At 41.8% G+C, this 24,569-nt stretch overlaps 1 protein-coding gene across 1 annotated transcript in view; it reads left to right on the forward strand.

Moving 5' to 3' along the window:
- LOC124613402 (carboxypeptidase B-like) overlaps positions 1-18,926 on the forward strand; it is a 79,152-nt gene extending 60,226 nt beyond the window's left edge. The window contains exon 7 of the mRNA XM_047142106.1: positions 18,660-18,926. Coding sequence (XP_046998062.1) covers positions 18,660-18,850 — 191 coding nt within the window. The 3' untranslated portion in view covers positions 18,851-18,926. The remainder of the gene's footprint in view (positions 1-18,659) is intronic.
- The last annotated feature ends 5,643 nt before the right edge of the window (positions 18,927-24,569 follow it).

The following is a 24,569-nucleotide window of genomic DNA, read 5'->3' on the forward strand; positions in this document are numbered from 1 at the left end:
CAGCCAACCAGTTGCTCCACACTCTTTTAGACAACCTATTCGTAAAAAGTCTGTGTACGGTCGCTACCATCAACATCCACCGCCAAAACAGTCAGTAGACTGAGATGTTTCCCACGCCCGCGCAAGGGAACATACTTCACAACACTTTAGGAACCTTCCATACACTGAAAAAAACCTTACTGACTTTTGACTACGAACTCCCGTAATACAACTTCACACCACCTCTGGCCAGAGGTCGCAATTCGCCTCCTACACTCTATCAGAGCCACCGAAAGACTCCGATTTTTCGTGAGCTTTTTATAGCCCACCCCATGAACCATGGACCTTGCCGTTGGTGGGGAGGCTTGCGTGCCTCAACGATATAGATAGCCGTACCGTAGGTGCAACCACAACGGAGGGGTATCTGTTGAGAGGCCAGACAATCGTGTGGTTCCTGAAGAGGGACAGCAGCCTTTTCAGTAGTTGCAGGGGCAACAGTCTGGATGATTGACTGATCTGGCCCTGTAACATTAACCAAGACGGCCTTGCTGTTTTGGTACTGCGAACGGATGAAAGCAAGGGGAAGGTAGGGCCGTAATATTTCCCGAGGGTATGCAGCTTTACTGTATAATTAAATGATGATGGCGTCCTCTTAGGTAAAATATTCCGGAGGTAAAATAGTCCCCCATTCGGATCTCCGGTCGGGGACTACTCAAGAGGACGTCGTTATCAAGAGAAAGAAAACTGGCGTTCTACGGATCGGAGCGTGGAATGTCAGATCCCTTAATCGGGCAGGTAGGTTAGAAAATTTAAAAAGGGAAATGGATGGGTTAAAGTTAGATATAGTGGGAATTAGTGAAGTTCGGTGGCAGGAGGAACAAGACTTTTGGTCAGGCGAATACAGGATCATAAATACAAAATCAAATAGGAGTAATGCAGGAGTAGCTTTAATAATGAATAGGAAAATAGGAGTGTGGGTAACCTACTACAAACAGCATAGTGAACGCATTATTGTGGCCAAGATAGACATGAAGCCCAGTCCTACTACAGTAGTACAAGTTTATATGCCAACTAGCTCTGCAGATGATGAAGAAATTGAGGAAATGTATGATGAGATAAAAGAAATTATTCAGGTAGTGAAACGAGACGAAAATTTAATAGTCATGGGTGACTGGAATTCGACAGTAGGAAAAGGAAGAGAGGGAAACGTAGTAGGTGAATATGGATTGGGGCTAAGAAATGAAAGACGAAGCCGCCTGATAGAATTTTGCACAGAGCATAACTTAATCATAGGTAACACTTGGTTCAAGAATCATGAAAGCAGGTTGTATACATGGAAGAACCCTGGAGATTCTAAAAGGTTTCAGATAGATTATATAATGGTAAGACAGAGATTTAGGAACCAGATTTTAAATTGTAAGACATTTTCAGGGCCAGATGTGGACTCTGACCACAATCTATTGGTTATGAACTGTAGATTAAAACGGAAGAAACTGCAAAAAGGTGGGAATTTAAGGAGATGGGACCTGGATAAACTGAAAGAACCAGAGATTGTACAGAGTTTCAGGGAAAGCATAAGGGAACAATTGACAGGAATGGGGGAAAGAAATACAGTAGAAGAAGAATGGGTAGCTTTGAGGAATGAAATAGTGAAGGCAGCAGAGGATCAAGTAGGTAAAAAGACGAGGGCTAGTAGAAATCTTTGGGTAACAGAAGAGATACTGAATTTACTTGATGAAAGGAGAAAATACAAAAATGCAGTATGTGAAGCAGGCAAAAAGGAATACAAACGTCTCAAAAATGAGATCGACAGGAAGTGCAAAATGGCTAAGAAGGGATGGCTAGAGGACAAATGTAAGGATGTAGAGGCTTATCTCACTAGGGGTAAGATAGATACTGCCTACAGGAAAATTAAAGAGACCTTTGGAGAAAAGAGAACCACTTGCATGAATATCAAGAGTTCAGACGGAAACCCAGTTCAAAGCAAAGAAGGGAAAGCAGAAAGGTGGAAGGAGTATATAGAGCGTCTATACAGGGGCGATGTTCTTGAAGACATTATTATGGAAATGGAAGAGGAGGTAGATGAAAATGAAATGGGAGAAATGATACTGCGTGAAGAGTTTGACAGAGCACTGAAAGACCTAAGTCGAAACATTCCATTAGAACTACTGACAGCCTTGGGGGAGCCAGACCTAACAAAACTCTACCATCTGGTGAGTAAGATTTATGAGACAGGCGAAATTCCCTCAGACTTCAAGAAGAATGTAGTAATTCCAATCCCAAAGAAAGCAGGTGTTGACAGATGTGACAATTACCGAACTATCAGTTTAATAAGTCACAGCTGCAAAATACTAACACGAATTCTTTACAGGCGAATGGAAAAACTGGTAGAAGCTGGCCTCGGGGAAGATCAGTTTGGATTCCGTAGAAATGTTGGAACACGTGAGGCAATACTGACCCTACGACTTATCTTGGAAGCTAGATTAAGGAAAGGCAAACCTACGTTCCTAGCATTTGCAGACTTAGTGAAAGCGTTTGATAATGTTGACTGGAAAACTCTCTTTCAAATTCTGAAGGTGGCAGGGGTAAAATACAGGGAGCGAAAGGCTATTTACAATTTGTACAGAAACCTGATGGCAGTTATAAGAGTTCTTTCTTCTTCTCCCACTCTTATTATTCCCTCTTGGTTATTGTACATATTGTGTATTACTCGTCTTTCTCTGTAGCTTACCCCTATTTTTCTGAGACTTTCGAACTTCTTGCACCATTTTACATCATCGGTTGCTATTTTCACGTCGACAGATACTATGAACGTGACTTGATTTTTCTTCAGCCTTGCTTCCATTATCAACCACAGCGTCAGAAGTCAGAACTGCCCCTCTGGTGGCTTTGCCTTTCCTAAAGCCAAACTGTTCATTATCTAACACATCCTCAGTTTTCTTTACCGTTCATCTGTATATTATTCTTGTCGCCAGCTTGGATACGTGAACTGTTAAGCTGATTGTGTGACGCTTCTCGCACTTATCGGCTCTTGCAGTCTTTGAAATTGGGTAGATGATGTTTCTCCGACATTCTGAGTCTAATGCCGGATCCCCCATTTTTTCTGTGCCGACTCCTTCCGGAGTACAAAATACTTAAATTTACTAATACAAGCACCAACAGTGCAAAGTGAGATTTACAATCAAATGGGCGTTAGGCCTAATGACATTCAGGATGCTAAGCCCCCTCAATGCTTTGGCCAGTTTACGATCTGTAGAATGAGAGGTAAGGACGACAAATGATTGATGGTGACAGTAGATAAGTCAGGTCAGTACCGCGTGCAATCACGAACACATGAATGATACGCTTCCCCATGGTATCATGCAGTAGTCTAGTAGTGGTGATGTTTATGAGGGAAGCGTATGTTGACAACGTCTAGTAGACAGAAGAAGAAGTTTGATAATTTGCTACCTAATCAGACTGTTCGGCATTTAGACGTTTTCCGGACCGTTATCAATTTGTCCAAAAGTTCGTTATCTGACGATGAGCCATCTGTGCTTGCCAAGGGAGGAAATTTTGCTGTTAGTCCGCGTTTTGTGCCGATGGAAGAAATTATAGCCAGTGTAGAAGCAGGAATTCGCAGTGTGGATTCTGTAACAGCTGAAGAAATCCGTATAGAAACAGTAAGAATATTAGCCAATGCAAAACCGCCGAAAAGTAATATAACTGTGGGTGAGAGTAGAGCTTTAAAACTCCTGAATGACGACGATAGTATTTTGGTTCTCCCAGCTGACAAAGGAAGCGCAACGGTGGTTATGGATGTGGCCGACTATCGGAGTAAAATTACTGATCCACTGGATCCGCAAGCATATAGGAAGCTGAATAAGGACCCCACTAACAGCGTTTTCAGAACTGTGTCGCGGTTAGTAAAAAAGTCCTCCATTGAAGAGAGTGTACAGAAAGGTCTCTGCAGTTCGGTTGCGCTACCACCGAGGCTTTATGGATTGCCCAAAATTCATAAAGAAAATGTGCCGTTAAGACCGATACTAAGTGCCATTGGTTCGCCCACCTACTGTTAGCCAAGTTTTTGACTACGCTGCTAAAACCACATGTGGGCCGTTCGGACTCTTATATAAAGAATTCGACACATTTCATCAGCAGATTGAATGGCATAGCGGTCCAGCCGGAGGACATGTTGGTCAGCTTCGATGTGGTATCGCTGTTTACCATGGTTCCACTTAATGATGTGTTGGAACAGCTGGATCGAATTTTTCGTGCCCATATTTCAGAACTGTTTAATTGTTGTTTGACGACCACATACTTCAAGTGGAATGAACAGTTTTATGAGCAAACGGATGGCGTGGCTATGGGAAGCCCCCTAAGTCCCGTAATTGCAAACTTCTTTATGGAGAAATTCGAAGAACAAGCCTTAGGTACTGCCAGCAAAAAACCAAATGTATGGTTCCGATACGTGTATGACACGTTTGTGCTGTGGAGACATGGTAGAGAGGAACTAAGCCGGTTCCACGAACATCTGAACAGTATAAACTCGAGAATTCAGTTTACAATGGAGGAGGAGGTAGACGGCAAATTACATTTCCTCGATGTGCTTGTTTTTAGAAACGAAAATGGTAGTTTGGGCCACTCAGTATACCGCAAACCCACGCACACGGACCGTTATTTGCACCGGGATTCGAACCACCACCCACAACAGAAGCGGGGTGTTATCAGGACGTTAGCGGACAGAGCTAGAAATATTTGTGAACCTGAGTTGCTCGACGCTGAGATGGAACATCTCCACAATGCACTAATGAAGAACGGATATTCGTGCGCCGAAATAGAACGTGCGTTGAGGCAGCCAAGCAGAAATCATACTGACGTACAGGATGCTGCAAAATCTAAGGTTTTCCTGCCGTTTGTTAAAAATGTAACGGAAAGAATAGGGAGGATCTTGACGAAGCGGAATATTACCGTAATTTACAAGCCCACCAGGAAGATACAGGAATACCTTAAGCCTGCCAAGGACGCTCGCAAACCACTGGAAAAAGCTAGAGTGTATAGGATCCCATGCAGCTGTGGTGATGTTTATGTGGGTACCACTAAAAGAACTGTTTCTAAACGTTTGGAAGAGCATAAGGGAAATTGTAGAAGAGGAGAAACGGAACGATCAGCTGTTGCGGAGCATGCTTTCCAGCCAGGGAACTACAATATTCGTTTCGAGGAGACGCAAGTACTAGCGGCCACAAGCGGATATTACGAAAGGCTCTACAGGGAGGCAATCGAAATTGCTAAACACCCAAATAACTTTAACCGGTGTGAAATTAAACGGTATATGGATGCCGGTGTTAAAGAAGATGTGTACCACCCGTCCACTACTGGGTGATGGCAACGGCCATCGACGGCGACGGACAGTGGCCAATTGCACTGACGTTTTCAAAACACGTGACGTCACGCCGCGGCGTGGGAGCGCGCGGACACGTAATTTAGCGGCAGTCAGTAGCGAGCCGGTGTGTTGGACCTTCCATTAAGCTACGGACCCTCTTGAAGATGTCTCCCGCAGTCGGAGACGAAACGTTGGGAATCGACACAGAATTCATCAACCGAACATGGCATAACAGCCCGGATAATTATAATGGACATAATCCTCCGTGTAAGCATCCCTCCATGAAGACAATACTGAGGGCAGAAAGGGGAGAGTGTCATGTGAAGTTACAGACGTTTGATTGTCGTTATTATCATTTATTTATGTTACGATATTTACCAAGACCGTGCTCTGCGTCGTACGACTAGCCGTACACTTTATAGAACGTATTTCTTAACACGTACAGGTAACATTTTAAATGAGGACGTTCAGTAATACCTTTAATCAATTTTGGCAATTTATTCCACAGTTTTATTTCGTGATAGAAAGAGTCTTACGTGTATTCTCTCTAGTAAAATGTAAGTTTGGTCTGCATCTTGTTCCATAGCCACCCACAAAGCTGTTTGTGCAATAATTGTCAATGTTATTTTGACGTGCACAACTGAGTGGTAAATTTACTCGCATGTATGGGTGTTCAAAAAAATAGCTCTGAGCACTATGGGACTTAACAGCTGTGGTCATCAGTCCCCTAGAACTTAGAACTACTTAAACCTAACTAACCGAAGGACATCACACACATCCATGCCCGAGGCAGGATTCGAACCCGCGACCGTAGCAGTCGCACGGTTCCGGACTGCGCGCCTAGAACCAAGATGTATGGGTGTAGGTAACAACCTACAGTGTTTTGAACAGATCGTCGCTATCTGCTCGACTACCAGTTCTGGTTATTATTATTATGGCCCTTTTTCTTTGTCTGAAAACAGTGTTCGTATTTCGCGCATTTGCTCTCCAAAAAAGAATTCCATAGCGAAGAACTGAGCATGTATATGAGCAGTGTGCAACTAAAAGCCGCTGCCTCTAACACGCTGATGAGAGAATTCTAAGGGCGTATAATGTTGATGACATTCTGTTAGCAAATATCTCACATAACTTCAACTGAGAATAAATGTTCTCTCCTACAAGTTTTGTCTTTGTTACACACTCTATAGATGTGCCATTACGTTTAATTTAACAGTCTCATTTTCTTTCTTAAAAATGAATTTCATGGCATTTATTTTCCTTTTGTTCAATGTCACTTCGGTGTACATTGACAAATTGTAAACTCCCTAGAAGTTTCCACTTGCTTTCGCTACGAGGGCTTCTCTTATTTTCTCAGTGGTAATTTTATTGCTGTCATCAGGAAATAGAATTTTCACCTTGACTGGCAGTGTTGGGAAAGTCGTTGCTGTATATTAATAACAGTATTTCTCCTAATATGCTAACCTGAGGAACTCATATTAACGTATTTTGCTTCTGTTAAGTCTTTTACTAAAGGTTTAGCTTATTTGAAGTATGTGTTATTTCTACTTTATGTATGTGTCTGATAGCTATGGTCTGTACCACTCGTTAGCTACACCTCTTAGTTCTAATGTTTTCTTTAATAGAATCTTGTGTTTAACAGTATCAAAAGCCACAAGAATATCGAGAAATATGCCTGTGACTCACTTATCTTTGAGAAGAGTATCAAGTACCGCTTTAGTGAATTCTATTTCAGTTTGTGCTATACTTGTATCACTTTCGTAACCACACTGTTATTAATGTAGAACGTTGTATTTATTCGAGTAATTCAATAATCTCTTTTATAAATGAGCATTATTTTCAAGAATGATCACATCAGAGGAATTGATCGGTAGTTTTCTAAGTCTTCAGCATTAGCATGCTTTAGCAGAAGCTCAGTTCTTGCCTGTTTTAAATACTCTGAAAATTTTTGCGTGGTGCTAATGACTCATTGACCATTTTTGTTAAAAGAGCTTATAGACTCTGCTTGCAGCATACATACTCGTACTTCATCAAAGTCCACAAATTTTGCAACAACTGCTCGAAATTAACGTGGTCCTAAAATAGCGTAAAACTTCTCTGATTTATTTTATGAGAATAATATGGGGTTATACGAGCAATGATGTACAGAGCATAATTTTCTACTAAAAATCACCCATAAAATACTTGAAAATGGCCTCAGACCGAAATTGTACAATCGCACATGAAATAAAGAGAGTGGTAGCTGAAGGCATCATGAAATCGTTCAAAAAATTCGTCGCAGCTTCAGATTCTGTCGCATTGAAAAGTAAGTCTAAAGACTTTATTTTTTAGGTTTTCTACAGCTTTACTCACTTCGTGTGCTGTGACTGACCGCTGCTCTTAATTCTCAATTATTTATAGGGCTTATAATAGTTTTTCGGAATTTTTGTTATTCATTTGGTGTAATACTTAAAATACACATTCACACAGTTTACTAGATGGCGGGTATTATTTCTTACTTTATCTCCCTCTCTTATTATGTAGCTGAGAGTGGGCCAAAACCTGCCTGTTAACTTATATCTCATGAAAATCTGACTTCTTCTATTTTTTTTTTTTTTTTTGTAGAATGAGGTTTTTAATATTATGTGCATGTTAAAAATGTGTGATACTCATGTATAATGTGATTATAAGTGGTTTAATTTTTGTGATTTTTTTCCTGTCATTTACCCCAAAGATGGGGTAAAACAGAAACCCATAAGATTTAAATATAAAAAGTAAGTTCCAAAATTTTTCCAAAAAAAAACCTGTACAAATGAAATTTTAAAAAGTGACGAGACATTTATCAATATGAAATAAGAAATTAACACTACATGAGCTTATATTTAAGTTTTAAGGACACAAGTCACAAACGAAATTTTAATCTTCTTCGACACAATTTGTACAGGCCTCGTGGGCCCATTCCTTACAGTTCAACCGCTGAATTCACCCTCCCTGTCCTTTGAGTTACAGTATAATTCACTGAAGAACATGCAGGCCTCTTCTTCATTCAAGTCGTCGTCATCTTTATCGACGTTAATTTCCACTTTCTTTTCTTTTACCTTGCTATTTTCAGATTTTGTTTGGAGCTTAGACTGAAAATAAGGCTTTCTCTTTGGATATCTTTTACTTTTAGTATCTTTTTCCAGTGCTCCATTGTTTTTAGCTTTCATTCTTACTTCTTTAATTTTCCATTGGTCTTCTTTTTTCTTCTCCTCTGTCTCCAGTTTTGATTTTTAAGGTGAGGATGTGAGGATGACTGTCTTTCCTTTTTTCCTTCCATTGTTCTTGTGAACCCTCCTATTCTTGTGGGGGTGCCATTAGTAATTTGGATGATATTAGAAATTCTCCTGTTTCTTCCAATGGTCTTTTTCGTAGGCCTAGTGGGGTTGGCCCGTATGAAGTATGTGGTGAATGTGCTGCTCCAGAAATGAAGGCTGGTTCCCTTCTTCATTTCGTGCTTCAGAAGTTGAATACCGAAATCACGTAGCATTAGGTATCACAGATGTAAATGGCTGAAGACGATTGTCATCAGGTATTCCAGAATCCACACTCAGGAACATTGCAGAGCCCTGGGACTGTGCAGAACCTAGTGCAGTGTTCGATGACTTAAGATAGAATTTTCAAAATTTTTAGGTGTGTCCATTGATGAGAGGTTAAACTGGAAGCAACACATTGATGGTCTGCTGAAACGTCTGAGTTCAGCTACGTATGCCATTAGGGTTATAGCAAATTTTGGTGATAAGAATCTCAGTAAATTAGCTTACTATGCCTACTTTCATTCACTGCTTTCGTATGGCATCATATTCTGGGGTAATTCATCGTTGAGTAGAAAAGTATTCATTGCTCAAAAACGTGTAATCAGAATAATTGCTGGAGCCCACCCACGGTCATCCTGCAGACATCTATTTAAAGATCTAGGGATCCTCACAGTAACCTCACAGTATATATATTCACTTATGAAATTTGTTGCTAATAATCCAACCCAGTTCAAAAGTAATAGCAGTGTGCATAGCTATAAAACCAGGAGAAAGGATGATCTTCACTATGCAGGGTTAAATCTGACTTTGGCACAGAAAGGGGTAAATTACGCCGCCACAGAAGTCTTTGGTCACCTACCAAACAGCATCAAAAGCCTGACAGATAGCCAACTAACATTTAAAAATAAATTAAAAGAATTTCTAGATGACAACTCTTTCTACTCATTGGCTGAATTTTTAGATAAAAATTAAGGGAAAAAAACACATCCAATATTTTGTGCAATGTAATATCTTGTACAGATGTCTTTTATTAACCTGACACGTTCCACATCATTACGAAGTGTCGTATTCATGATCTATGGAACAAGTATTAATCTAATCTAATCTAATCTGTTGATGTTGATGGCTGCCAGTTTGTAGAATCCAATTCTTCTGGCCTATAAGTAGTTTCACATTGAACATACAGGTAATCAGGGAACACGTTTGTATTGAATAGCTGTATTCCGGTCTTCTCGAAGCCGTTTATGGGAATCTGTATTAGAGCAGCTCTTGTAAAAGTCCTATTCACAAGGTTAATGATTTGGTAGATGGTGATGCAACGTCCAGGATTCCCAATTAACCACTGCCTAGCTTCTTGCTCCGTACTATGCATTCAAAGGGGCCATCTATGGGTTGAATGAGGTGTGTGATTCATATCCGTCAAAATTAGCAAAACTGATTTTTCCAGTGAAGGGTTAGGATATTCGACGAATTTCTTAAGCCGGATTTGAAAAGTGTCCTTATTGATTCACCCCAAGTCATGATAACAAGCGAAACATCATGGAGGAGCATCATTCGTTAACAGCGGACTTTCCTTCTTCCTGGGAAATACAAACATTGGCGGCATATGCTTCCCAGATAAATCATACATATTCCTGAAGTAACAAGTACACCACGTTTTGCAGAAGATAAACATCCAGCTTTTTTTTCGGAAGGCTAACACCTTTCAAGGTTTGTTTGGGACTGTGAGAATCCCTGTCTCATCCGCATTGTACACATCGCTTGGTTCAATTTTGGACTTCGTATAAATTGACTCCAAAAGATCAAAAAATTTCCCAATGTCAGCTCTATTAAAACCTTTAACTCAAGCTAAGTAACCTTAGTTTTAATTCAGTATGTCGGTTAACGAAACCGCAGTAACAGTCTTTACCTTCCATTTTTTCGACTCTGTTAAAGGTATGATTTATGATATTTTTCTATGCTAAATCAAATGCCAGTTGGCGTAGATTAGAAATTGTAAGGCCAAACAGTCTCTCTCATAAATAATACGCACTCAACTATTTCCTTTTCTTGAGCTTCAGAAAACACAGTGTCATAGCCACCTAATCGCTTTTCAGATGCCAGGTCAGACCTCATTTCATTTTTTTACGCTTTTTTCATCCGGAAAATCATGGTTGTTCTAGGTATGTTGAAGGATTCACATGGTGCAGTGTACTCCATCTATCCTTCAAGGACTGCATTCACTGCCTCCTTCATTCCTTGTTGTGACAAACTCTGCCGAGTTGTTCCTCAGCGAGTAGCTCCTCACCATATCTGAAATGAAATTGCAGGTGCGTTAGATTTAGGAACATAAAAATTCCACAACAGTATTTGCCGTGAGTATTAAAAAATTAAAGAAGTTGCTTTGTTAATTTGAAGAGAACTTTCTACTTGCCTTAGGCCCTACTAAAAACACCAATTTCCTGCGGCTTTAACTTTTTTGTGTAACAAGTAAAACAGTTTTGTGTTAAGTAAAAAGTAAAAATTTGGGCAAAGCCTTTTTATTTCCTGTTAACTTCCATCCCCATTTAGAGTAAATTTAATGAAACACTTAAGATTACTAATTCAGAGTTTTAATTATTTTATAAAGTCGTATAATAGAGCACTGAATTGAGTGGTATTACACTGTACGGCAAAACCGATCTTCGATCTACGGATTTGCCCCACAGTACACAACGAAACAAATATGGCGATTTGAAGTTATTGAGCAACAGTTGGTAGGCTATCTTTACTTTTTTTTTTTGGTCGTCAGTCTACTGACTGGTTTGATGCGGCCCGCCACGAATTCCTTTCCTGTGCTAACTTCTTCATCTCAGAGTAGCACTTGCAACCTACGTCCTCAATTATTTGCTTGACGTATTCCAATCTTTGCCTTCCTCTACAGTTTTTGCCCTCTACAGCTCCCTCTGGTACCATGGAAGTCATTCCCTCATGTCTTAGCAGATGTCCTATCATCCTGTCCCTTCTCCTTATAAGTGTTTTCCACATATTCCTTTCCTCTCCGATTCTGCGTAGAACCTCCTCATTCCTTACCTTATCAGTCCACCTACTTTTCAACATTCGTCTATAGCACCACATCTCAAATGCTTCGATTCTCTTCTGTTCCGGTTTTCCCACAGTCCATGTTTCACTACCATACAATGCTGTACTCCAGACGTACATCCTCAGAAATTTTTCCCTCAAATTAAGGCCGGTATTTGATATTAGTAGACTTCTCTTGGCCAGAAATGCCTTTTTTGCCATAGCGAGTCTGCTTTTGATGTCCTCCTTGCTCCGTCCGTCATTGGTTATTTTACTGCCTAGGTAGCAGAATTCCTTAACTTCATTGACTTCGTGACCATCAATCCTGATGTTAAATTTCTCACTGTTCTCATTTCTACTACTTCTCATTACCTTCGTCTTTCTCCGATTTACTCTCAAACCATACTGTGTACCCATTAGACTGTTCATTCCGTTCAGCAGATCATTTAATTCTTCTTCACTTTCACTCAGGATAGCAATGTCATCAGCGAATCGTATCATTGATATCCTTTCACCTTGTATTTTAATTCCACTCCTGAACCTTTCCTTTATTTCCGTCATTGCTTCCTCGATGTACAGATTGAAGAGTAGGGGCGAAAGGCTACAGCCTTGTCTTACACCCTTCTTAATACGAGCACTTCGTTCTTGATCGTCCACTCTTATTATTCCCTCTTGGTTGTTGTACATATTGTATATGACCCGTCTCTCCCTATAGCTTACCCCTACTTTTTTCAGAATGTCGAACAGCTTGCACCGTTTTATATTGTGGAACGCTTTTTCCAGGTCGACAAATCCTATGAAAGTGTCTTGATTTTTCTTTAGCCTTGCTTCCATTGTTAGCCGTAACGTCAGAACTGCCTCTCTCGTCCCTTTACTTTTCCTAAAGCCAAACTGATCGTCACCTAGCGCATTCTCAATTTTCTTTTCCATTCTTCTGTATATTATTCTTGTAAGCAGCTTCGATGCATGAGTTGTTAAGCTGATTGTGCGATAATTTTCGCACTTGTCAGCTCTTGCCATCTTCGGAATTGTGTGGATGATGCTTTTCCGAAAGTCAGATGGTACATCGCCAGACTCATATATTGTACACACCAACGTGAATAGTCGTTTTGTTGCCACTTCCCCCAATGATTTTAGAAATTCTGATGGAATGTTATCTATCCCTTCTGCCTTATTTAACCGTAAGTCCTCCAAAGCTCTTTTAAATTCCGATTCTAATACTGGATCCCCTATCTCTTCTAAATCGACTCCTGTTTCTTCTTCTATCACATCAGACAAATCTTCACCCTCATAGAGGCTTTCAATGTATTCTTTCCACCTATCTGCTCTCTCCTCTGCATTGAACAGTGGAATTCCCGTTGCACTCTTAATGTTACCACCGTTGCTTTTAATGTCACCAAAGGTTGTTTAGACTTTCCTGTATGCTGAGTCTGTCCTTCCGACAATCATATCTTTTTCGATGTCTTCACATTTTTCCTGCAGCCATTTCGTCTTTCCTTCCCTGCACTTCCTATTTATTTCATTCCTCAGCGACTTGTATTTCTGTATTCCTGATTTTCCCGGAACATGTTTGTACTTCCTTCTTTCATCAATCAACTGAAGTATTTCTTCTGTTACCCATGGTTTCTTCGCAGCTACGTTCTTTGTACCTATGTTTTCCTTCCCAACTTCTGTGATGGCCCTTTTTAGAGATGTCCATTCCTCTTCAACTGTACTGCCTACTGCGCTATTCCTTATTGCTGTATCTATAGCGTTAGAGAACTTCAAACGTATCTCGTCATTCCTTAGTACTTCCGTATTCCACTTCTTTGCGTATTGATTCTTCCTAACTAATGTCTTGAACTTCAGCCTACTCTTCATCACTACTATATTGTGATCTGAGTCTATATCTGCTCCTGGGTACGCCTTACAATCCAGTATCTGATTTCGGAATCTCTGTCTGACCATGATGTAATCTAATTGAAATCTTCCCGTATCTCCCGGCCTTTTCCAAGTATACCTCCTCGTCTTGTGATTCTTGAACAGGGTATTCGCTATTACTAGCTGAAACTTGTTACAGAACTCAATTAGTCTTTCTCCTCTTTCATTCCTTGTCCCAAGCCCATATTCTGCTGTAACCTTTTCTTCTACTCCTTCCCCTACAACTGCATTCCAGTCGCCCATGACTATCAGATTTTCGTCCCCCTTTACATACTGCAGTACCCTTTCAATTTCCTCATACACTTCCTCTATCTGTTCATCTTCAGCTTGCGACGTCGGCATGTATACCTGAACTATCGTTGTTGGTGTTGGTCTGCCGTCGATTCTGATTAGAACAACCCGGTCACTGAACTGTTCACAGTAATACACCCTCTTCCCTACCTTCCTATTCATAACGAATCCTACACCTGTTATACCATTTTCTGCTACTGTTGATATTACCCGATACTCATCTGGCCAGAAATCCTTGTCTTCTTTCCACTTCACTTCACTGACCCCTACTATATCTAGATTGAGCCTTTGCATTTCCCTTTTCAGATTTACTAGTTTCCCTACCACGTTCAAGCTTCTGACATTCCACGCCCCGAGTCGTTGAACGTTATCCTTTCGTTGATTATTCAATCTTTTTCTCATGGTAACCTCCCCCTTGACAGTCCCCTCCCGGAGATCCGAATGGGGGACTATTCCAGAATCTTTTGCCAATGGAGAGATCATCATGACACTTCTTCAATTACAGGCTACATGTCCTGTGGATACACGTTACGTGTCTTTAATGCAGTGGTTTCCATTGCCTTCTGCATCCTCATGTCGTTGATCATTGCTGATTCTTCCGCCTTTAGGGGCAATTTCCCACCCCTAGGACAAGAGAGTGCCCTGAACCTCTATCCGCTCCTCCGCCCTCTTTGACAAGGCCGTTGGCAGAATGAGGATGGCTTCTTATGCCGGAAGTCTTCGGCCGCCAATGCTGATTATTTATCAAAATTTAGGCAGTGGCGGGGATCGAACCCGGGACCGAAGACGTTTTGATTATGAATCAAAGACGCTACCCCTAGACCAGGAGTCCACAGCTTTTCTACAAAAACATAACTAAGCTCACTGAATAAAAATACTTTCTTACCGATCTAGGTGACGCTGTGGTTAACACACTGGACTGTCTTCGGGAGGACGATGTTCAAACCCGCGTCCAGCCATCCTGATTTAGATTTTCCGTGATTGCCCTAAATCTCTTCAGACAAATGCCGGGATGAATGCTTTGAAGGGGCACAGCTTTCCGATGGTAACGATGACCTCGCTGCTTGGCCCGCTCCTCCCAAATCCCAAATCAACCAACCAACCATACTTATTCCCTAATAGTAAATCAGATTGGCGTATTAATTCTCAAAACCATAGACAAAGTTTGTGCAACTTGGAAAAGAAATTGTCAAAAACTCAAAAAATTCACACAATCCAAACAATGGCCAGTATGCAAACGAAACCAATTTCGAACTTCTCATAATCGCTGACTTCAGTGCTTCATAATGTTGTCGCCCGATAGCTGCACCTGACAGGCAATCTTCTAGGGGTCGGTTTGGTCTGCCCAGTCAGTATTGTCCCACTCTCCCCTGTTTATCACTCTCTGTTTCCTGTTTAATGACATCACAGACCGCTTTGCATTTGATGTTTGCAGTGTATATGATTTCATCATTAAATAACTTTTTTTACAGCAATCAGCATCTTATACATATTTTTGTACCTATGATAGAAATTTAAGAACTCTGGTTCATCGCGGCGACTTTTATGGAACTAAAGTACTTAAGGGTTGTGAGGACTTCCTAATACCTGCCAGTATCAATTTGCTTTTTAGTATACTGGTAGTGATTTCACGATTACATTAGTTTTTTTGTATAATTTACCCCATCTTTGGTTTGATAGTTCTCTTTGAAAACCTTAATTTTGATTTCTGAGAAACATCTTTTGCAAGTCTATAGTTGGGGATATTTCTCCATATCCTATTTTACTGTATTTGCAGTGTATATGATTTCATCATTCATGGTCTGAGAGTCCAAGATCTTTTCCAGCTACATCTCACTGCCGATATTTGTGGTCACATTGTCGATAACGGATGAAGTCATTGTGGCATACCTTATCGCACTATTGACCAAAATGGACATGGTCTACCATATCTGCTAATGACAACAGGGGGTGGGACTAGAGGTATCCAGTGGTGTGCGCAGCATTTGGCTACGGAGCGTATTTAAACTGTTTAGTCAACTAGGTACTCACAACAGTGCTGCAGTGCAAGTGGTGTTGACACAAAGCAGAGTAATGGCAACCATAAACAAAGCAAACATTTGCATTATATCTACAACAACAGTTACGAAGTTGAAATTTCGTCAGAAATGAAACCAAGGAATTTCGCAGAGTGAGAAAGAAGTGACAGATGCAATATTAGGGTTTCTGTATGATGAGTCAGTGGAATGTGGTGTCTCCTATACGCTCGATTGTGCGGACAGTGTAAATGAGGAATACAGCGATGACAGTACGAGTATGTGCTTAACAAGTGAAAGTAATATGGAAACAGGTGAAAGGTAGTAAAGAAGCATCGCTGTCCAAGGAGCGGGAACTAAACATAATTACCTACATGGAACATCATCCCCAGCACGGTAAAAAAAGGAAAAAAAAAAGCATTATACATAGATTTTGATGTGACTGTGTAGCTACGGATAAACTACGGATATCGAAGAAAGCCATGGGAGACTTGTTGCAAAAATTAGTGTTTGCGCTTTTCAAGGATGCTCCACATAATTTATAAAATGTTCCTGATAGTCACCTATTACGTTATGCACTCAAACTGTGCATGATATGAGTTGCAGTGAATGGCTGCGTAACTTCAAACAGTGCCACAGAATTGGAAGACGTAAGATAACCAAATTTCAAACAAAGCGTCAACTTGACGATGTACAGCAAACAGCGGAACCGGCCCGAAAATTTGTAGATGAGATAAACAAACGTATTCCATCGTTCAGTAAGGAATTTGTTTTCAGCTCCACCCATTCCGGATCTGAAGAGCAAATGCATATGAGAGGAACCCTGGAAATCACGGCTACAAAGAGAGTTGTATAAACACCAACTAACATTAGTGTCTTAACGCATTCGTGTAAAATTATGCCGACTGTTAATCTCGATGGTAAATTAGCTGGAACGTTGTTTCTGTGCTGCGTGAAGTTGGAAGTACTTTGCCCCCTGCTGCCCTTTTAAGTGTCCGAGGTATAGGAAGGGCAGTAAGCAATATTTACGTCACAGCAATAAAGAGTGGGAAAATTGGCGTAAGAGAACTACAGCAACGGTATGAGCAGCGCGTTTGGCCAATAGCTGGTCAAAATACTTGCTTTTTCTTGATTCCTGGTCTGCGTATAAAAATTATGTCGCTGTAGAGCAAACTATCACTTCTGCAAAGCGTTTGGCACTGCAATTCATATCATCTGGAACGACCGGACAAATTCAGAATCTGGATGGTTGCTTTTTCCGTGCCTGTAACATATTACCGCACTATCTGCAGCTACTCCGTAAATGATAGCCTAAAGGATAGCCAGTTTCGGCCGGCCGGAGTGGCCGAGCGGTTCTAGGCGGTTTAGTCTGGAACCGCGCGTCTACTACGGTCGCAGGTTCGAATCCTGCCTCGGGCATGGATGTGTGTGATGTCCTTAGGTTAGTTAGGTTTAAGTAGTTCTATGTTCTAGGGGACTGATGACCTGATAAGTTAAGTCCCATAGTGCTCAGAGCCATTTGAAACATTTTTGATAGCCAGTTTCACAATAACCTCTACGACAAACAGTTTCGCATTCCATCAGTTTTCATCGCCCCGTTACACCAATACGATTCTATGTGCATTGTTTGAGGGTGGATACCCAGCTGACCACCCTGCACAGTTTGTAAACTGCCAAGAAGTTCGCCTTCGATCTTGATGGTGCGAGCCTTTGTCATCACGTTGGCGCGCCATTTTTCATTCGGTGTTGATGGTCCAAGTTAATGGTTTGTTTTGAACATTTCTTGACTGTCGACGATGTCCCTTTTGTTAAGTGTAACGCATACATCTCATAGAAAGCTGATCTCTGCACCTCCCGGACACTCATTTTCTGTCACCCTCCTGATGCACATGGTAAGTCATCAGCAGCTAATAGTTTTCCTGTCATAATTGTTCACGTAACAATTTCAATTGAGCCTTACTAATGATTGCGCTGAAGGGGTTCATTGTCAGCTGAAGTGTGCTACACATTTCCTGCTCCAAGTCCTACCTGAGACTTCTTTCCACTTATCTGTGGCAGTGGTTGATACATGTCTTTAGTGTTGGTCATAAAACTATCATACTGAGTTCTCTTTCTCCCTGACTGCCAACTACAGACAATCCTCCTCTCCTCCGTCTCCCTTGACCCTGATGAATTCTCTCCTTGCTTCCTCTAAATATGCCTGAAGGCAGCAGATTTTACCAGCCAGTCACGCAATCAAAATGTTCCTCCTGCGTACTCCCACCAGCTCAGCATGGATTGTTGTAGTGTTGTTCCATCTGTAATGTAGAAACGAATTGCAACCATAATACACTTTATCAAAGCCCTGTGCCATTTTGTTTTGCAGCTCTAGCGGCATGCTATAGCACTAAGGCGCGGGAATTTCAAAGTGTACCATGAGTACAGACATGTACTTTCAAATAAAAAGAAAATGCAACTTTATTTTTTGGAAGCGATAATTAAACTTTATGCCTACCTTTGTGTTGATGCTCTCTGTTTGCGAGTGAAAAAAATGACTAATAGTATGCAGTGGCTTACGGAATATGTATATAGGCGTAGATCAAGAAGCAGTTGTGAATGAAGGCCGATTTATCACTTAATTGTCGAACCTGACAATCCCAAGAGGCTTCTAATCTTTAAGAATTTGTTGTTTTTTTCTTAATTTCTAAGATTTCGTTCTCTGTTCTTGTAGACTGACGTATATGTGTGAATAATAAGAAAGATGTGTGTTTCTAACCGTTTGGACGACCCCTGTTTTCACAGACGCAGCGTCTGGCGTGAGCAACGACTGGGTGAAAGGTGTGCCCGGAGTGAACCTCTCCTTCGTCACTGAACTGCCTGGTGGCGGAGACACAGGTTTCGACCCTCCAGCATCCGACATCCTCAGCATTGTGACACCATTCTTTGAAGCAATTCGTGTTTTCGGACAATATGTTGCTGACAACTACGGATAAAAAAAGACTGCGTGCTGAAGCAGCGTCTATAACTGAGACTTGATGCTTTATAATAAATACTATTTCGTGAATCATATTCTCATAGTCATTGTAAGGGTAAATAATAAAACCATTCGTACCTTTCGTTACCTCGCCCGCAGTTTAATACATTCTTTGAGGCGCCATAGTAAGCAAACTATGTAAATGTATATGAACATCATTTATCTCATGGGCCTAAGATTGTGGTTGCTAAGTTAACTGCTATATCTATTCGCCATACAACACACACTAACGCTATATTAACACCCACCTACGTATTTCGTGAGCTACGTCATCATTATCTGTCTGACAATATTTAGTCAGTCAGAACTATTTGTAATTAGTGGACAAATAATCGTCAAATAAGCGGATTTAAAGATTCGAGGTATTGTCTTTAGTACACAAAATTAGAAGATGTTGGAACAAACTTCAAAATATTTGGGCATTTCTGTGGTACAAAACAACGAACATGAAAACTTAAATTAGAAAGGGAAAACCTATTCAAACCGCACAAAGATTTTGTTCTCCCTTTATTGTTGTATGAATTGCAAAAGCTGGAGTCTAACTTTTGACGAAAGAAGACAAACTAAGGAGACTGAAATGAGATTTCTCCTATAAGTAGCGGGGTAATCGCACCCAGATCACAAGAAAATCAAAATTAGACGAGGAACACTTACAGTAAATTTCCATTGTATTTATTATTCTTAAAATTATTGATTAATTTTCTGAGGCACAAAACACTGGCAACGCCTTCAGTTCATACACGGAGTATTTAACTTTCAGAGTGGAAAAACCGCGAAACGTCTAAACCACAGGCCGCCAACTAGTTGGATGTTCTTGATATGTGATAGCGGCAACCCTAACCATAGATGTGTCCATTTCCACAATAAATTCTTTCCCAAATTGGGCATCGTCAGTACAGGATCGCTTGCCAGGGCCCCTTTCAGTGCTTCAAATGATCAAATGATGCCTGCTGGGACGGACCTCACTCAGATTTTCTCCTTTTTTCTCAGCTCATTAAACGGAGAAACTCCTTGAAAAAAAAAAAAAAAAAAAAAAAAAAAAAGGAAGATCGCCATCGCCATGCCTGTGAAGCGTGCCACAATCTTAAGCGATGAGCCGGCACGATTTTCTTCCTTCCGTGCCTGATCGATGCTAACTACCTCAGTTGGAACTAAGTGGCTAAATAGGAGACCTCGGGCTGAGCGAATTTCACGTTAGTTGGCTTAATAGCAGATCCTGATTCTTGCAAACGTTCAAGTAACGCCCTGATATTGCCAGATGCTCTTGAAAATTTTGACTAACATAACAATAGCACCTGAATAGCTACATGCAATGCTAAACTTTCTATCTGAAACGACATTATCCGAAATATGAGGTGGTGGACAGGCCAAAAGAAACCTGGTTGTATTCGAAAGGATTCTAATCAGTCACAAAAGCAGTTACTGGTTTTAATTCCTCAGCCAAGGACAGTTGAAAATAAGTTTGATTGTGATCAAAGGTAACGGACGCTTTTGCCTTCTGAAACCCTGAAATATATGGGTGCAAATCAGGCAAGAGTAAAGAATGTGGAAGAATTTTAGTATTGGGGGTGCGGTAGTCCGTAAGAGGTTGCACCCCCATCCTCTCTGGTTTTGGGACCAGAAAAATAGGGAGGAATGCGGAATAGTGGTGGGCCTCATAACTCCCTCTCGCAGCATCTCATTCTCTGAGACGCTTATTTGCTTGATTTACGGAGGAAACAGATGATAAGGAGGATGCCTGACCATAATAGTGTCTGTTAGTTCGATTTTACACTCTTAGCACCTTGCAAGTCCGAAATGGCTAGTGAGAACGTCTCTAATTTCTTATTTCTTCATACAAATTCTCCAAATTTTCACGCTGCTCCGCATTCAAATGTCTCCACTCATAAGGAGACGTCTCCCGAGTACGATTTTCAGCAACCGCGGAATGCACGCCCAAGTGAACTACAAACCTGCAAAATTCAGTGACAGTTTGAGGAGCAAAACGAAAGAAAAAACTATTCTCGGGCCAATTAGGAATTAACCCAACAGGACGACGATCAGTGGAACTCACAACCTACGAATGACCCGGACCTTAAACCGCCATATGACGTTATGTATACCCAATCTAACAACCAGAACACATAAAAAGTGCATTTCGATGGAATTGGTCACCTTGCACGATTCACCTCGACCGCATGATGCCATAAATATATTCTTGTGTAACAAATAAAAACCCTACTGATTAAGGTAGGAGAACGGCCCGTATCGAGCAGTGCACATACCGGTTCTGTATTAACACTAGCTCATACAAAACAAACCCGAGAAGCAATAGTCCCATAACACCTTTCCACTCTTTACAACACTTGTTTTCTCCACCGTCATCTACTGACACATCCACCACTATGCGGAGAGTCCCTGGCTAAAATGACCATCACGGCGACACCTGAAACATCTAACGTTTTCCCAGATGCGTTCCCTGGCCAGAGGCCCTCGATCCTACTCCAGCACTAACGCTGAGCTGTTCCCTTCTCGTCTTTTACTATCAGATTCCCATACGTCCTCAGCTAGCTGATCCCGTGGCTCCAGTTGTATAAAATTTCCTGGAAGAGTACTAGATGTTGTTCGTGTGCTCTGCACTGAACATATTCCCTCCAGCATGTTGTTAACAACTTATTCCTCAGAAAAGGAAAGAGACGTACACTAAGTACCATGTTTAATTGTATTAACATAGTCCTTCGTGGGTCTCTGGAACACTGCACCCCGAAGTACAGTTTTTCCACCAATTCATGTTATCCTGCAGTTCGAGGAGAAATGTAATTGTATGTCCAATGTCTTCACTAATCCAAGTTGACAAAACATCTCATTCACATAATAATGCTACCAAGTGGTTAGCCAGCCTAGTAAGTAATTCAGACACACCATCAAGGTATCTGAAAATCACTGCTTCAGTATATCCTTACTTGTTCCTGGTAAAGTTTTCACTGTCTGTAATAAGTTCCGTTATCTTACTCAAAAGTGGCTGTGTATGCTCTCTTACCATTTCACTTGATCCTGCACCAAGGTGATAGGTTTCCTAACGTCTTCTATCCCATTGGCGCTGTGCATACCTCCATGTCTGTTCATACTAGAGGAGCTGATTAAGTAATGCAACACATTTTTTTCTGAAAGCAGGTTGGTTTTATACAGTATTCCAATACACCATATTGTTACTCACTCTTTTGACTACAAAACGTATGTTTCAACATAATTTACGTTCAACGCGACGGCCTTATGCCACCTTCTGGGACGGACTGTATGCTCACGGGGTACCACTTTACTGGTCAACGTCTCAGCCAGTGTCTTGCTAGATCAATAACCTCGGCATCATCGACATATTGCTTCCCGTGGAGTGCATCTACCATTGGACCAAACTGATGGAAGTCGGGAGGTGCGAGATCAGAGCACACACCTTTGAGTACTCCAACTGGTGGACGAGTGTACCAGCACTACCAACAGAAGTGTTTGATTGTGATCCGTCGATCAGCTTGAATGAGAGTCTTCGCATGTTCCGACGTTGCAGGAGTGACAGCTGCTGACAGCTTGAAGATGGTCGTACTGTTATCAGTCGCAATATCAGAAAAAGAAATACGAGAGGCATTCAATAACTAATGCAACACATTTCCTTCCTCAAACCAATTTCGGTTTATTCAGGATTCAATACGCCATATTTTTCCCAACTCTTTTGGCTTCACAACCATATTTTTCAACATATGTGACAGCCGGCCGCGGTGGCCGTGCGGTTCTAGGCGCTCCAGTCCGGAGCCGCGCTGCTGCTACGGTTGCAGGTTCGAATCCTGCCTCGGGCATGGATGTGTGTGATGTCCTTAGGTTAGTTAGGTTTAAGTAGTTCTAAGTTCTAGGGGACTGATGACCACAGCAGTTGAGTCCCATAGTGCTCAGTGCCATTTGAACCAATCAACATATGTGACGGCCTTGCGCCACCTTATGGTAAGCCTGTATACCCTCTTGGTACCACTCTATTCATCGACGTCAGAGCCAACGTCTTGCTAGATCAACAGTTTAGCCACCATCCACGTAATGCTTCCTGCAGAGTGCATCATTCATTGGCCTAAGACAGAAAAGTCGGAACGTGCGAGATTAAGGGCTGCCGGGTGGATGAGGAAGAACAATCCAATGAAGTTTTGTGCGTTCTTCTCGGGTTAGCAGACTCATGTGAGGCCTTGCGTTGTCATGGAGAAGGAGAAGTTCGTTTGCGTTTTTGTGGCGACGAACTCGCTGGACTCACCTCGAATGAGAGTGTTCGCAAGTTCCAACTCTGCGGGAGTCACAGCTATGTGCGGCCGGCCGGCACGAGGGAGGTTCGACTGGTTAGCGGGACCTTGTTCAGATAATGACAGACGCCTCGCCCAGCGACTCAACGTGCTTTTGTTCACTGCCACGTTCAAATGGTTCAAATCGCTCTGAGCACTATGGGACTTAACATCTTAGCTCATCAGTCCCCTAGAATTTAGAACTACTTAAACCTAACTAACCTAAGGGCAGCACACACATCTATGCCCGAGGCAGGATTCGAACCTGTGACCATAGCGGTCGCGCGGTTCCAGACTGAAGTGCCTAGAACCGCTCGGCCACTCCAGCCGGCTCACTGCCAGGTCTCCCTAGACATTCTGGAAGGGTCCTGTATACATCCGCGACGTTTTAGTTTTCCGTTAAAAGAAACACAATGCAGTTCTCAGTTTGGACCGCACCTCAGTTATAGAAGCTATTTTGAAGGCTATGTATAGCGCCGCCACCTACTGGAACTTCATGAACCTAATGGGACTGGGCCGATGTCCCACAACAAATTCTGCATTTTGTTCGACAATTCCTCTGTAGGTTTCCGGAGGTATATAACACCAGACGTCTACACGCTAGTCAAACAATTACCGTAAATCACGAGGGGGTTGGCGGCTGCGGAGCTGGCGCCCTACAGTGCCCCAGATGTACTCCATCTGGGCCAGACCAGGTTCATTTGGTGGCCGAGACATCACTGTCGTGCTCCTGAAACCGCTCTACCAGCATTCTGGTCTAGTGACATGGACAATTATACTGCTGAAAGACTCCATCGCTATCACGGAGTTAAGTATGAAGCGCAGCAGGTGATCTGCAGTGATGTTCATGTAGCCCATAGCTGTTGAAAATGGCTTAGATTCCTACTACTAGTCCGATGGAAGTCCAAGTGAATGTCCCCACAGCATAATTTTGCCGAAACCGGCCCGCGTTTCGAGCACCCGTTTACGTAGATCACGGCGTATTCGGACACAATCGTCGACCTGGAGTAACGAGACACGCTTCTATTGATCCACGATCCAATGCCGATGATCCCGTGCCCACTGCAGTTGTAATCTGCTGCAGAACCTTAAGTCATAGGCACACTGACCGTGCATTTGAACTTCAGTGTTGAGCATGCCGAGTTTCTGACGTCATAGCGCAGAAAAAGCATGTTGGGGTGTTTTCTCAAGGTGTAGAGCAACATCAAGTACATCGTCAGAAAGTTCTTTTCAACATAGGCCAATGAAATGAAATAACGCCATGACGTCACACGCGCACCGTCTTCAGAGGCTTTCAGTTGACGCCCATATATGGTGGCTTTTATACACACATCAAAAAAAGTTTTGCATCACCCCGGTTCCCAGAACTCCTTAAGATAGACGTTG

This window comes from Schistocerca americana, chromosome 4 (genome assembly GCF_021461395.2).
Source record: "Schistocerca americana isolate TAMUIC-IGC-003095 chromosome 4, iqSchAmer2.1, whole genome shotgun sequence".
NCBI classification, from domain to species: domain Eukaryota; kingdom Metazoa; phylum Arthropoda; class Insecta; order Orthoptera; family Acrididae; genus Schistocerca; species Schistocerca americana.